Source organism: Pinus tabuliformis, chromosome 8 (assembly GCF_031772625.1).
Source record: "Pinus tabuliformis cultivar Carrire ecotype Pingquan chromosome 8, CPIR1, whole genome shotgun sequence".
In the NCBI taxonomy this organism is placed as follows: domain Eukaryota; kingdom Viridiplantae; phylum Streptophyta; class Pinopsida; order Pinales; family Pinaceae; genus Pinus; species Pinus tabuliformis.
The window spans coordinates 1,514,109,203-1,514,125,926 of record NC_142294.1 but is presented as its reverse complement, the minus strand read 5'-3'; the positions used below and the strand labels follow the sequence as shown (position 1 = coordinate 1,514,125,926).

The window sequence follows — 16,724 nt, the reverse complement described above, 5'->3', positions numbered from 1 at the left end:
TAGGATTTCTCATGGAAATCAGGTTGGTGTTTTGAGACTACTAGAAGCTAGGGAATGTTTTTATTTTTTTGCAAGTGTGAAAAATAGATAAAAGCTTTGTAAAGGGAGCCTCATTCAAACAAGAAAATTCAAAATTGAAATTAATAAATTATCCAAAATTAAATTTGAGTGTAAATAACTCATTTGACTTTGGAATCTTTAATTGCATTTTATTGGTGTGAACACCCCCATATATTGTTATCGTATTTGACGAAATCTGTCATATAGTTATAACCATTTGGTAATAATATTTAGTCCATAACCCACCACATAAAATTCCCATTGCCAGTGATAAACGTGTAAAACCAAATAAAAAACAAATTACTTCCCATCTATTCCTAAATAGGGGAGAATAATTAGGCCGATAGGCCTTCCTTTGAAACGGACTTTCGTCGTCCTTTTCATTCTCAGGTCGACACGTGGCGTGAAATTTGGGTCCAGCGATTTGCAGAGGAAGGTCGAGCATTCAGGTTGACACGTGGCGTGAAATAGTCTCCACTACCTGGGCCTCAACGGAAATGGCCTCACCGGTAACTTGCCGCCGGAGCTCGGCAAACTCGCCGAGCTGCGATACCTCTTCATCGGCCACTACAACAATTATTCCTGCGAGATTGGGGTCCTGCAAATCTCTTGTCATTATTTAATATCATCTTCGAACAATAATAATTTGCAGAAGAATGCTGTAAGTCATCACCGTATTATCTGCTTTCTTACTATTTTCTTGCATTTTTCGTGTCTTTATTTATATCTATTGATGCTTCTGCAGGTTGATGAAGGTGGAGAGTGCACTACTGAACAGAAGAGAAGCAGCGATCAAGCCGGGCTTTCCAATGCGACTTTCAAGAAGCCTAGAACAGAATCTTTTTCGGGCCCTCCGATGAAGGTCACAAGCTCGATTCCCACCCGGTGTAGTAATAACCTTAAATTTTACTAATTAAAGAGGCTTCTGCCCAAGGTTTTCTTAATATGCTCAGCGGACCCCTGCCTCGGACTATAGGTAAGTTCGTCTCCTACAATAATCTGTCTGCTGTTGTACCAAATGGTGGCCAGTTCACTTTCTTCAATGCAACTTCCTTCGTTGGGAACCCTGGATTGTGTGGGCTGTATCTGGGACCTTGCACAGTTCAGCCCAATTCGCCGCATGCTCATGTTAAGGGTTCTTTGATTTCTTCCACTGTAAAGCTGGTTCTGGTCATAGGTTTGCTATTATGCTCACTGGTTTTTGCCTCTGCTGCCATCATCAAAGCCAGGGCTTTGAAGAAAAGCAATGCTTCAAGATCCTGGAAGCTAACAACATTCCAGAGGCTGGACTTCACCTGTGAAGATGTCTTGGAGTGTTTGAAAGAGGAAAATATTATTGGAAAGGGAGGAGCAGGGGTTGTGTACAAGGGTTCGATGCGGAGCGATGAGGAATTTGCAGTGAAGAGGTTGCCTGGGATTGGAAGAGGGTCTTCTCACAACCATGGTTTTGCTGTAGAGATTCAGACTTTGGGCAAGATTCGACATCGCCATATAGTGAGACTGTTGGGGTTTTGCTCAAATCAAGAAATCAATCTGCTTGTTTACGAGTACATGCCAAACGGAAGCCTGGGAGAGTTACTGCATGGGAAGAAAGGTGGGCATTTACAATGGGCTACCAGATACAAGATTGCTGTTGAGGGAGCTAAAGGGCTCTGCTATTTACACCATGATTGCAGCCCGATTATAATACACCATGATGTAAAGTCCAACAACATTCTCTTGGATTCCAATTTTGAGGCCCATGTAGCCGATTTCGGCCTTGCAAAGTTTTTGCAGGATTCTGGGGCTTCGGAATGTATGTCTTCCATTGCAGGTTCCTATGGTTGCATTGCTCCAGGTAAACAATCAAGCTTATCTCCTTGCCTTTAATATTATTTCAATGTGAAATTTCCATGCCCTCTGTTTCTCTGAAGAGAATCAATTAGATGAAGGCTGCTGATGGATCGAATGCTTATATGTAAGTTCTCATACAATATTTTTCTTGTGTTATTTTTTCAGAATATGCATACACGCTGAAAGTGGATGAAAAGAGTGATGTTTATAGCTTTGGAGTAGTGCTGCTGGAACTAGTCACTGGTAGAAGGCCGGTGGGGGAGTTTGGAGATGGTGTAGATATTGTTCAATGGGTAAACAAGATGACTTAACTCAACCAAGGAAGGAGTTTTAATCAGTCTGGCATGAAAGTATTCAATGTCTCTAATAACCAGCTCTATGGAAGAATACCGGCTACTACAGTTCTGGCTATGTTCAATGCTTCTTCGTTCGCAGGAAATCCTGGGCTCTGTGGGAGCCCATTGCCCAGGCCCTGCGTGCTTAATGCAGTAGTGACCCCTTCTCCAAGTCCTATTATTACAAGCTTGCCAATGGAGCAATCTTTTAGGCCAACTGTTAAGAGGCATGAAAGGCTAAATCGGGGAAAAATAGCAGGAATTGTTGCGGGATCCATTGTTGGGGTGATTGCCATGCTGTTCCTTATTAGCTTTTATGGTAAGAGGTACAGACAACAGAAGCCTGGGGATGAGGCTGAAAACGTTGCAGGTGAGAAGCTTTCGATCGAGGAAACTGGTTCTGATCTGTATTATGCTAATACTGATGCTAAGAGCCTTCAGTATGAGCAACAGCGGAGTGGGGTTCTTATGTTCTGCGGTGGGGAAGCTCAGATGTACACTTTGGAGGATCTGCTCCGCGCATCTGCTGAAATTATGGGTAGAGGCACGCTGGGGACTACTTATAAGGCTCTGATGGAGAACAAAATGACTGTAACTGTGAAGAGATTGAAGAATTCTAACAAGATGACTAGGGATGAATTTGAGAGGCATATGGAGATGGTGGGTAAGCTTCGACACCAGAATATAGTTTCTCTGAGAGCTTATTTCCAGGACAAGGAGGAGAGGCTTCTTGTCTATGATCACTTTCCCAATGGAAGCCTGTTTTCTCTCATACACGGTATGTGCATAATTCCTTCTAAATGCCTTCTCTTCAAGCTGTCAAAATAGAAGTAGAGCATTTTTATTTGGTCCATGGTTTTTGTTTCTTAGCCTGATAGCCACTCATGTCTTCCATGGGGTTTGAACATTGCTCTCATCTATTTGAACCCAAGATCTTTACTATTGCTTGCAATCCATGTTGACGAGTTGCAATTGTGTTGAATATACAAGCTCGGCATTGAATAGACCAGCATACAAATAGACTCTGGATAAAAATAAGTACCTTAGGAGTCTCCCTCTGTGCTCTGAGAACCCTTAGATCATAACAAACTCAAGGTCACAATACACATCACAGATATTAACAGATTATTTGTCCTCGGGAGCTGGGGTTTGGACCTCTTTGTATCCCATTCCCTTGACCATTTGGCAATCTCTATGGCTCTCTTTCTAGGTTTCATTTATACCTGAAGGGTTCTCTATGGCTTTCTTTCTGGGTATCATTTGGACTTGCTTGTTTATTTTATTTTCTTTTCCCTTCGAAGTCTACCAGAGATATTCCAGTCCCATTAACTTAGTTTGGTTACTGGGGGTCTCTGATATCAAAATTCCAATTTCGTATATAGACAATTTAATTAAATAATACAAACTTGCAGTGAATTTAAAAAAATTGGTTTGTAACTAGTTAATCAAATAAAGCTCAAAATCATCCCCCACCCTCAGCTTGCTTGTAGTCTGAATACTGATTCTCAGGATTTAAACCGTTGCCAATATGTTGAAACCCCATATGGTTGATAAATTGTTTCCAGATCCATTGCATAGGGTTTTTCTCTTTCTTCGATGTTTCGATCATCATCAGGATGAGACACATATGTTGGTTCCAAAGGTCGAAGAAAAAAGAATAACACTAATAACACTATGCAATGGATCCCAAGACAATTTATCAACAGAACTCATCTCGCAGAAGTCTCAAATCTGAAACCCTATATGGTGTTGTCATAAGTCATCCTTTTCTAATAACATGACTTTCAGACCACATATTTAGAAAACTGATATGAAACTACAATGAATATAGGTGTTTCCAGAAAATCACCAGAAAACATAATTTGAGGTGATGAACTGAGAAGAGAGGTTTATAATGGCCCAAGATGGTTGTCTAAACTCAGCATATGCAATTCTCCAAGGAAATGGACTGCTTGTTATGTCACAATCAACCCAGAAAGTCTTCACTGGCACAACCTTAACTGGTTAAGGGGGATTAAACTTCTAGTCAGGACCAAGCCAGTAAGACTTGTCAAGGCCAACTTTTTGAAGAGTTACCCTTTCAATAAGGATTGCATGCAAAACTAACGGGGATCATTGAATTACACAGGGTTTATATAATTATATAATATCATCTAATTCAAAGAGACAACTTTGTATGTGGAATTCCATGTCTGATTTATGTAATTTGACTGGTTTCTCAGGCTCAAAATCAAAGGGGAAGCCTCTGCACTGGACGTCCTGCTTCAAGATTGCTGAAGATGTAGCCCGTGGCTTGGCCCACCTGCATCAAGCATCCAGATTAATTCATGGTAACCTCAAATCTAACAATGTTCTACTAGGAGGGGATTTTGAAGCTTGTATTACAGACTATGGCCTTACCGTGTTTGACACCGAGCAAGCTGAGGACACAACCCTATTAGTCTACAAGGCTCCTGAATGCCTCAAATATAACAAGAGAATGGGACCCAAAGCAGATGTCTACAGTTTTGGAGTACTGTTACTTGAGCTTCTTACAGGCAAGATCCCATTGCAGTCCATCCTCAATGGAGAAGCCATGGATCTACAAAAATGGGTTCATTATGTTCGAGCAGAAGAACTTGAATCGGGTGTTATTGATGGCTCTGTCTCTTCCACTGACTGCCCTGAGGATAAGTTAATAATACTTCTAGATCTAACAGTTGCCTGTATAGCTCCAGCTCCAGAAAGAAGGCCAACAATGAGGCAGGTTTTGAAGATGATTGAGGAGGTCAAAGAAGGCCAACAATAAGGCAGGTTTTGAGGATGATTGAGGAGGTCAAGGAACATTCAGCTTCTTCATAGAGAGGTGGATCCCCAGTATATTATGTATCCATGGCTCAATGTCTTTATAGAATGCCATGTATTGAGGCTAGCTTATAGAAGTTCTATTATATCATGACTTCAGGTATTCAACTTATCCGTTGAACTCACTGAGGACAATTCATATTTCTGGTTGGAAGTATTGTGCACAGACTTCAAACTTCCATGTCTGGCTGATCAAACATGGTTATCACATCAACCACAACTTTAAATGTGGTTATATTGGTAATCACTGTATTTGGTGCAGGTTTGGCAGAAGATGATGGATATATCATCAACTTGTATTTGTGGTTTTCAGTAATTTATATTTATATAAAGCATAGTTTGATTTGCAAACAACCAGGAGCAGCTTTGCTATGAAGATCATAGAGCCTACTTACCACAGGCATAGAGACTTTGATTTATAAACAAAATTAGAAATAAAATATAAATGGGATTTTCCTGTGTATCAAGTTGAAAAATGGAATTTTGCCTCTGCTGCCATCATCAAAGCCAGGGCTTTGAAGAAAAGCAATGCTTCAAGATCCTGGAAGCTAACAGCATTCCAGAGGCTGGACTTCACCTGTGAAGATGTCTTGGAGTGTTTGAAAGAGGAAAATATTATTGGAAAGGGAGGAGCAGGGGTTTTCCACAATGATTCAGTGCAAGATAACAAGGTTTTCCACAGACCAATTATCTCTTCTAGAAAAATTCAACAATTTCAATTTAATAATCCTATCGGCCTCTCTTTGTACCTTTTGGGACAAGTGCTAGTTTGATATTCTCATGATATTAAAAGGTGCATAATAATAAAGTCGTATTGTGTAGAAATTTATTTTGAAAGAGCTAAATGATGACGTCAGCTAGTCATCCGGAAGACCCTTTTTTGGGAGCCCTTACCCCACATGGGTATGACCAAGAATGCAATTATCCACTAAGGGGATAGATAATGTCTGGCCCAATTGGCCTTCTTTTGACACGACAGGTCGGCCGTCTTTTGTAACTAATGTCACCCATGTCAACTGATGGTTCGGAGTTTTACGGTTTCGACTATTCTAACCGTACACCGAGAATTCTGGGGAATTGCAGAAAATCTGTGAATCAGCCGTTTCAATTCTATAGCCTATTCTCTCTCATTAAAAATGACTTATTCTCTACCGTCATCATCTTCCGAGTATGTTTCCTATTCTGCTGATGGAAAACGAGTTGTTTGCGATTCTTCCAAAGCCGGACGTTCACAATGTGAATCTGAATTACGACATACGGAATGTGGGTGTTGTTGTGATGAATTTCCATTTGAAAATATAGTAGAGTGCACAGACGGCCATCAATTTTGTTTTGGATGCGTAAGGCGACAGTTAGAGGTAATCATTTATGGAAATTATAAAGCAACAGGCTATCTGCGTTGCATGAATACTGGTGGCTGCATAGAGCCAATTCCCTTGTCTGAGATTCACAGGGCTCTTCCCAATGATGTCATTGAAAGATATGAATTGCGCCAAGCCGAAGCTGCTATAATTGAAGCCAAACTTGGTTTATTGTCCATTTTGCGGCATTCCATGTAAAGTGGACAAGTGTGTACAAGTTATGGACTGTCCAAATCTGGAAAGTTTGAAGTCTTCATGCATCCAGTGCAAGGAGCCGATTCACCTGCCATTACTGTGTGAAGAGAATGAAAGGATATCAAGTTATGGACTGTCCAAATCTGGAATGTTTGAAGTCTTCATGCATCCAGTGCAAGGAGCCGAGTCACCTGCCATTACTGTGTGAAGAGAATGAAAGGATATCCGACACTGATCATCGTAGAAGAGTGGAAGAGAGGATGACAAAAGCCGTTGTAAGAGAATGTAAAACATGCAAAGCTGAGTTAGTAAAGATTGATGGATGCAATAGCTTGATGTGCACTAGGTGTAGAACAACTATGTGTTATGTTTGCCGACAGACCCTTACTTACCGCATCCATTCTCATTTTTGCAATCATTTTTTATCTAACCGAGAACCAGGTAAGCCCTGCAAAATTTGCAACAAGACGTGTCTTCTGTACGAAGATGAGATAGAAGATAATGTAGCACTAGATGCTAAAGAGGAAGCATTGAAAGAATTGGATGACAAAGAACCCGACTTGCTTCATCAGAATATCGGACCTCCACTCGTGAGACAAACGCTACGTCTTCATGGGGGTGGGCGCGAGGTGGCCCGGAACCTCCGACGACCCGCATGCAAACATTGAAGCTAATATGAGCTTCAGTTGGTTATGGACAAAACGCCTGGATATTTTTGAAACCCTAAGGTTCTAGAGCAACAATGTTTAATTAGAGGCCAACTTATTTTTTATTGAAACCCTAAGCATTTTGTTGAAGGCATATATATCTATAGGTGATTATGTAATCCACTTATAATTCTTTTTATCAAGATACTCTTTTGGAATTTTTGGACTTCCAATCTATTTCTCATTAATAATAGCTCTGTTAGAATGGGAACACTTATAATATTGAATGTAAAGTTGTAGCTAAAAACACATAATCCAAGTTACTAAAGATCAATATTTAGCAATCTTGGAACCCACAAAATCCTTGTCCTCATAGGTTAACTCAGGTATCCGAAATGAACCACCCTACCAGACAATTTCAAGTTTTACTTTTTCCAACTTAGGGCGGTATAATGGTGTCCTCAACTACACCATTATTATGCAGTGGATATTTTTTTTTTGAATTGAAGATACTTCTACCTTGAATTGTTTGAGGCAGAAGTAATTTTTTTGGATATATCTATATATATATATAACAATTATTATTAAACTCATGTTATTTTAAATTTGTTTTCATGTGTTTAAAATTATGTTTATAGAGTTTGAATTAAAATGTCAAAGACATATGGAAACTCACACATTATGGAATCTCATAAAATTTCTTAGATATGATTTTTACTTCTCACCTGGTGTAGAAATAAGAAGTAAAAATCATTTCAATTGATCAAATCACAAAATCTTCATTCCTATTTTTTCTTAAACGCCGTTGGAAATACATATTGTTTCCTTAAGGGATCTTGCTCTCAAATTTACAACATTATGTGCAATCACCTCATTAAGTTTAGAGATCCAATCTATTTATGCAAGTTGAGTTTACCTTATTTAAGAATGTTGTTGTTAAATTTCTGAGAGTCATATATTTTTTTATTTTCATATTATTGTTAGTGCATGGATTAATGTGTATTAGAACATTTGTTGTGTACCTTGAATAGGAATTTCCAGGTCTGATAAGAGTGTGCTCTAATTAAAAAATTGGCATGATTAATTGATCACCTACACTTGAAATTTATACCATGAAGGATGAATCGAGTTACTCCATCCTTGAAATGTGTGATGCCACAAAAAACTTATCCTCATAGGATTTCAATTGACTTTGTCGAATTCCTGAAGATCTCAACTATGGCTCCTTACTCAACATTGAGGAACCTTTCAAAGGTTTATCTCAATTGGAAAGGGGAATTGGAGTCAGAATCCCTGATAACCTTCATATTTTGAAAGCAAAGGAAACACACTCACACCATCAAAATAAGAGATCGCAAGGTCCTAATATAGTGAGAAAACAATGCCACACATTCTAATTAGAGTACCAAACCTTTAATAGATTTATCCAAGTTTTGCTAAGAGACTCTAGAACAAATTTCCTCTATTTCTAAGACAAATATGCTTTGAAGAGAGAAGAGCTACTTATGTTTGTTTAAAATCTAATTCTTATGGAAAAATATTTTCTTTTCGACCCAATGATAATATGGACAATGTAGGTGCAATAATAAAGGGCACAACATGTTGAAATACGAAAAATATAGATCAATATAATCTACAATGGTACAAATTAATTAGGCCATAGCACAAAACCTTAGTTATGCAGCACCTGTAACTTGGAAATTCAAGCTTCATACATGCATGTGCAATTAAAAGTATAAGTACATAATTAAGTTAAAGGAGATTACATGCAACTATAATAATGGTTAATTAATAGCCGAGTTGTGCCCTCAGATTAATACAACAAATGAAGTTCAATTGGAAATTAGATGCAACCATAATAATTGTTCCTTAATAGCGGAGTTGTCCCCTTAGATTAATCCAACAAATGAAGTTCAATTGGTGATTGTTGCTGGCGACACCTTGTTGATCAAGAAAAATAGAGGAATTAGATAAGGAGTGAATTCTATTTCAATTTAAAACTAAACACATTATTATGAATGGTGAATGTGTAAGCTTTGGTTTAGATACATCATTCTGTGTGAATGAATTATTCATGTAAAATATAGTAGTCGTGATCTCATTTGAAACCAATATATCATAGGCCTTATTCCCAAAAGATAATAAATGCTACATAAAGGACTTCCCAATGAACATATCACAACTAAAACCCTTTTATAAATCATTCGCAAGAGTAACGTCATCCCTTGTCATATAAGTATACTTCTTAGTATGATAGCATCCTTCTATTGAAAGATCCATATCTCATATAGACAAAGCCTTTTCTCCTCAGTTTGGGTGTGAAAGTTCAAATCATACTCAATAAATATTGTAAAAACATCCATGTCATAATCAAAACATTGAATATCTGCATAAAAGTAGCATATTCTATTTACACAAAAGACAATATGGAAAGGGATAAAAAGCTATTGTTTATTTTGGATCTAGAGATCATATAGAAGATAAAGTATAGGTAAAGTCACATTGTAACTCGTAAAATGTAGCCACACACTTTGAGAAAATTAAAAAATACTAATATGAATAAGTCAAAATTGTGGATCTCTAAATCACTAAAGACAATAATTAGATTTGAAGTGTGTATAAGAAAACCCTATTATTCCTTTATACCATTCCACAAACATCAGATTCTATCTATACATTAGAGCATCAATTAAATATATCATTAGAGGAGAACCTGCTAGGTTGGTGATCACTTTCCAACAAACCATGTTACCTCATGATAAAATTCAAATCACCATAAGATCAAAGTATCACAAGAAAGAACCCAAGCATCGACTTAATATTCAAAACATGGAGATTGTTACATGGATAGATGATAATACAACATTCAATACAAGTGTCCATGACATAGGATCAGCCCATTGTAAAGTAATAAGAAATTATCTTTCCAATGACCCCTCCATTATCCCTTACATTACATTGTCTAATATTTTTAAAAAGGTTCCAATATATAGATAAAAATAGTACCCATGATTTTATGGATCATGGATCGATCATCATATATATTTTTACTGTTGCTGGCGACACCTTGCCGATAAAGAAAAATAGAGGAATTAAATAAGGAGAATTATTTTTCAATTCAAAACTAAACACATTATTAAGAAGGGTGAATCTGCAAGCTTTGGTTTAGATACATCATTGTATGTGAATGAATTATTCATGTAGTAACACATTCATATGTCACAAGAGGACAAATATAGAAGTTGTGATCTCATTTGTAACCAATATATCATAGGCCATATTCCCAAAAGATAATAAATGCTACATAAAAGATTTCCCAAGGAACATATCACAACTAAAACCCTTTTATAAATTATTCGCAATAGTAATGTTATCCTTTGTCATATAAGAATACTTCTTAGTATGATAGCATCCTTCTATTGCAAGGTCCATATTTCATAGAGACCAAGCCTTTTTTCCTCAGATTGGGTGCGAAAGTTCAAATCACACTCAATAAATGTGATAAAAACATCCACGTCATAATCAAAATATTGAATATTTGCATAAAAGTAGCATATTCTATTTACACAATAAACAATATGGAAAGAGATACAAAGCTATAGTTTCTTTTGGATCTAGAGCTCAATTACAACATAGACTATAGGTGAGGTCACATTGTAACTTGTAAAATATAGCCCCACACTTTGAGAAAATTAAAAAATACTAATATGAATAAGTCAAAATTGTGGATCTCTAAATCACTCAAGCCTATAAGAATTAGATTTGAAGTGTGTATAAGCAAACTCTATTATTCCTTTAGACCATTTGACAAACATAAAATTCTATGTATACATTAGAGCATCAACTAAATATATCATTAGAGGAGAACCTACTAGGTTGGTGATCCCTTTATTGCAAACACGTTGCTTCACGATAAAATTCAAATCACAATAAGATCAAAGAATCACAAGAAAGAACCCGAGCATCGACTTAATATTCAGAACACGGAGATTGTTGCATGGATAGATGATAATACAACATTAAACGCAGGTGTTAATCACATAGGATCACCCCATTGTAATTTAACAAGAAAGTATGTTTGCAATGACCACTCCATTATCCCTAACATTACATTATCTAATATTTATAAAAAGGTTCCAATCTATACATAAGACAAGTACCCATTATTTTATGGATTAGAGATCGATCATCGTATATATTTTTACTGTTTAATATGATCTAAATCCCCACATAAATCATAGGCATCCTTCAGTTAAATAAAAATGAAATGTTATAGTTCCATCCACTGAATACAAACAAATCAAGAGCTTCCACATCAGATATGGTTCACTTCTTAAAAAGAGACTCAGGGGTGTCTTAGTTTCGATGGTTAACTTCAATAATATATCATTTGATCACCCATGGATAAATCAGGTTGTTGGTGATGGAAACAATATCTTGATGAGCTAACAAAATCATTATATACACTACTTACAAGGATATGCTGTATATAGAAAATAGTTGACTAGATGTTTGATCACTACTTCAAACAAGTTTTTGGTGACCTAGTTGTAATTACAACAACCCAAAACCATATGAGCCCTTTTCTTAACAGAAAATATGTGCTAAATTCTTGTCTTTAATGGCAGAAGTGTCCTCACACACGTAATTTTATTAATCAGAAAAAAACAATTACATAATTGATTTGCAAGAGTTTACACCCGAACAACCAAACACTCTTGCAATGAGCTATTTATAAGCTCCATGTCCTAACTACCTCTAATTATGGATCACTTATTAAATAACAAGTGTCCATTTACATTAAATGCTATTCAAACCAACTACCTAACTAATCTCCTAAAATAGAGCCTAAGATATGACACATTTGGAGAGTCATATCTTGTTACAACAATATACTAATTCTAATTGTCTCTAAAATAATTAATCATTATAGAATATTATTTATTAATTTAATTTCTTAAATTAATAATTATTTTATTTCAATTTTATAACCTATGATAATAAATTATTTTTGGATCATCTAACATTCCCCCCTATGATCCAAAGATACATTACAACAGATACCAAGTTCATCCCTGAACTTAGTAAATTTTATTCTGCCAAGTGGTTTCGTGAAAATGTCGGAGATCTGATCTTCGGAAGGACAATAAACTGGCTTGAGGACATCTTTGGCAATGAGAGATCTGATATGATGATACTTGGTGTCCACATGCTTTGTCTTTGAATGAAAAGCTGGGTTCTTGGCAAGTTTGATGGCTGACTGGCTGTCAATGAATAATGATGTAGCTTATGTCTGAGAAATGACCAAGTCCTGCAAAATTCGGCGCAACCAAACAATTTCACATGCTGCTTCCCATGCTGAAATGCACTCTGCTTCTGCTGAAGAAGTGGCCACTGTAGCTTGTTTCTTACAACTCCAAGATACTGCTGCTGACCCCATATTCATTAAATAACATGATGTTGATGCTCGATCATCAATACTCCCAGCAAAGTCGACATCAGAATATCCACCAAGTACAAATTTTTTAGTCTTTTTGTAAAGAAGACCAAAATCTTTTGTTCCTTGGATATATCTAAGAACTCTTTTGGCTGCATTCCAGTGGCTGTCTCGTGGTTCCTACATAAAACATGAAAGAATACTAACTGCATAAGATAGATCAAGACGAGTATTTGTCAAATAAATCAAGCTGCCAATCAACTGTCTGTAAGTTGTACTGTCCACCTTTCCCCCCCTTCAAATTTTGAAAGTTTCAAGTTTTGCTCCATGGGGGTAAGAACGGGCTTGCAATCCTGCATGCCAAAACGCTGAAGAACCTCTGCTACATACTTACTTTGAGAAATGAAAATATGATGTGGACGTTGGAAGACTTCAACTCCAAGATAGTAGTGAAGTAATCCCAAATCTGTCATCTTCAAACCTGCATGTAACTCCCTTTTCACCTATGCAATATGATCATCATGGTTGCCAATAATGATCAAATCATCTACATACATAACAAGAATTACCAGATTTTTTCCCTGTTGTCGCACATAAAAAGTATCATCAGATTCACTTCGTTGAAAACCAACTTTCTTAAGGTATTCATCCATCTTTGCATACCAAGCTCGGGGAGCTTGTTTTAATCCATATAAAGCCTTGATCAATTCGCAGACTTTATGTTCTTGTCCTTCAACTTCAAAACCTGGTGGTTGGGTCATATACACTTCCTCCTGTAAATCCCGGTTGAGAAAAGAACTTTTCACATCCATTTGATGAACTTTCCATCCTTTTTGAGTGGCCAATGCAAGTGTTAATCGGATGGTGTTCCATTTAGCTGTTGGAGCAAAAGTTTCTTCATAATTAATGCCTTCTTGCTGCACAAAACCTTTTGCGACAAGTCGCGCTTTATACTTTTAAGGTTCTCCCTTTTGATTATACTTAATTATGTAAACCCATTTGCACCCTATGGGTTTAACATTTGCTGGACAATCAACAAGTTTCCAAGTGTTGTTATCTATTATTGCTTGATATTCTTCAACCATAGCCTGTTGCCATTCTTTATGTTTTACTACTTCTTTGTATGTGGAAGGTTCAGTAAAATCATTTGCTATCAAGGCAAAATTGCCTTCACTTCTATGTGCTCTTCTGGTGCCTATTTTATTATGTTCATCAGGCTTTACATCTTTCAAAAGTTGAACTGCCCATTTCGAAATTTGGTGCTCACTTGTTTGCGCTTCTGTAAAGTCCCCATCATTGTAAAGAGGATTAATATAAACTGATGTGCGTCGTTCAGGTGAAGAATGTGGAGAATCATTGTCCGAAGAACTGTTGCTTCTTGGAGATGCGGATGAACTGCTAGAAGACCCAGATGATGTTGTTGATGTAGATGGACTGGATGACTCATCTTCAGAGGAAGGAAAATCAAGTTCATACCAATTTGGTGAAGTTGGTTGACTTTGCATTTTTCCATTTCTTTTACTTCCTTTAGTTTCTAACTTGTGAAGAAGATTTTCAATTTCTTCAGCACTCTTACTCTCCATTTCATCAAAAATGACATCCCTGCTCACAATGAATTTTCCATTGGTCAAAAGATGATACTCTTTCTTCTCATCAGAATAGCCAATCATTGTGCATTTTAAACTTCTTGAGTCAAGCTTAGTTCGTTTTTCTTTCGGAACTAAGGCATAACACACTGACCCAAAAACTCTAAGATGTTTAACTCGAGGTTTGAAACCAAACCAAGCTTCATAAGGTGTGATTCCATCTAAAGAAGCAGTTGGAGATCTGTTTCTTAAGTAGACAGTTGTATGGATTGCTTCTGCCCAATATGTTGGACTTAACCTCTTGAATGTTAACATGGATCTCACCATTCCTAACAAAGTACGATTCATTCTTTCGACTACTCCATTTTGTTGTGGAGTGTAAACATTAGTGAGATGTCGTCTTATGCCATTTTCACTGCAATAAGTTTTGAATTCATTTGAAGTGAATTCTCCCCCATTATCCGTCCTGAGAGTACCTATCTTTTCTTTGACTTCATTTTCAACAAGTTGGCGAAAAATTTTAAACTTATCAAATGCTTCTGACTTGTTCTTCGAGAAGTAGACCCAAGTCATTCTGCTGAAATCATCAATGAATAGTAAGAAATATTTGCAACCACCAAATGAAGTTTGTAGTGGACCACAAACATCACTGTGAACTAGTTGTAGACGCCTGTTTGCACGCCATGAACTTGTTGGAAAACTTTCTCGATTTTGTTTGCCATAAATGCAAGCTTCACATTTTGCATTTTCTCTTTTGAATGTGGGAAGTCCTTTAACCATTCCTTGTTTCTGCAATTGAGAAAGACTGTCAAAATTCAAATGTCCATATCTTACATGCCATAGTCTTATAGGTGAAATACCTGTAGTCACTGCCCTTGCAAAATCAGAATGCCTTGGAATAACTGTCCCTTTCATCCGTAACAGTTTTCCATCTTCATAACCTGTCATGACTGTTTTCAAGTTCTGTTTCACTGAATTAATCTTCACTAAACCATCTTCCATAATCACCTGATGTCCTGCTTGTCGAATCGTGACTAAAGAGAGCAAATTTTTCTTGAAACTGGGTACATACCATACATTGGAAATCATTTTTTCTCCAATACCAGGGAGAAAAACATTTACTACTCCTTTTCCATAAGGAGTATGTTTTGTATCATCAGCAAGAAAAATGGAATTAAGTTGGCAATCTTGAAAATTCCAGAAAAAATCACGTCGACAAGTCATGTACTGAGTTGCCTCGGAATCCAAGATCCAGGCATCTTCATAGTCACTTCTAAGATGGGATGAAATTTGTGATGCTGGTGAGGAAGTAAAAACATATTCTGAGTTATCTTCATCTTGATCATTTGCAAATTGTGCTGAATGCTGCTGAAACTTGGGAATTTTATTAAGTGAAGTTCGACAATCTTCAGCATAATGGCCAACTTTGTTGCATCTTCGACACACAATTTGACTTAAGTCTCTTCCTATTCCTGAAGATTGTCCTCTGCCTCTGCTTTGACCTCTATTTTGAGATTGTCCTCTACCTTGACTATTAGATCCTTGTCCTTGAAAATTGCCTCTTCCTTGGTTGTTTCCTCTACCTTGAAAATTATTTCTTCCTCCTCTGTTAAAATTTTTGCCTCTACTTTGGCTTCGACCTCGATTATGTGTTGCTTGATTCTGATTCCATCTGCCTCTTCCTCGAGAACTATCTGCTGATGACTTACTAGTGCTGGCCTCTGTGAGAAAAACATCTTCACCAACTTTCTTCTTCTTCCCAAAAGTTTTATCATGTTGACTCAACATTTCACAAAGTTCATCAAACTTTAGTTTTTCTAATTTCCCAGTTACTTGTAGAGTCTCTAAAAAATGCGTATAGGAAGAAGGAAACCCAGCAATTACAATTGTGACCATAAAGCTATCATCAATTGCGGGAAAACCAGCATTAATAATTTCTTGCCTGATATTCTTAAGTCTTGAGAGATATTCAAGAATATCCCCGTCTTCAGTTAATTTTTGTTGCAACAATTTTAATTGTAAATCGACTTTCTTTGATTCAGGCTGAGTATCAAAGAGGTCTTTAAAAGCTTTCAAGGCAGACCATGCATCTGTGGCATTTTCTATATGGACATACATTTCATCATTCATAGAAGATTTAATAAGAGCTAAGGCTTTAGCATTCTTGACTTCCCATTTGGCTAGTGCAGCTGCATCTGTGGGTTTATTCGGCTTAACATCTCCATCACATATTCCCTACCATAATTCATTGTAAATGAGTGTGCTTTCGATGAGTCGATGCCATGTTTTATAAGATTTGGTGCCTTCTAGTTTGTCGGAATCAGAAAACAAATTAATCAACTTAGACATTTTAGCGTTGAAGCGTCGCACCAAGAATCAGAACAGAAATGACAAGATAGTCAACACAACACACCACGCAAAAACAA

At 37.0% G+C, this 16,724-nt stretch overlaps 2 protein-coding genes across 2 annotated transcripts; both read left to right on the top strand.

Annotated features, from left to right (window-relative positions):
* Positions 1 to 579: 579 nt before the first annotated feature.
* LOC149241641 (leucine-rich repeat receptor-like serine/threonine-protein kinase BAM1) lies at positions 580 to 2,204 on the top strand. The gene is made up of 3 exons (XM_089374026.1): positions 580 to 721; positions 806 to 1,897; positions 2,059 to 2,204. The coding sequence occupies exons 2-3, from the start codon at positions 1,006 to 1,008 to the stop codon at positions 2,202 to 2,204; spliced, it is 1,038 nt and encodes a 345-aa protein (XP_089230152.1). The 5' UTR covers positions 580 to 721; positions 806 to 1,005.
* A 33-nt stretch (positions 2,205 to 2,237) lies between these two features.
* On the top strand, positions 2,238 to 5,535 carry LOC149241640 (inactive leucine-rich repeat receptor-like serine/threonine-protein kinase At1g60630). Its single transcript, XM_089374025.1, has 2 exons — positions 2,238 to 3,006; positions 4,451 to 5,535. The coding sequence occupies exons 1-2, from the start codon at positions 2,238 to 2,240 to the stop codon at positions 5,014 to 5,016; spliced, it is 1,335 nt and encodes a 444-aa protein (XP_089230151.1). The 3' UTR covers positions 5,017 to 5,535.
* Positions 5,536 to 16,724: the final 11,189 nt, after the last annotated feature.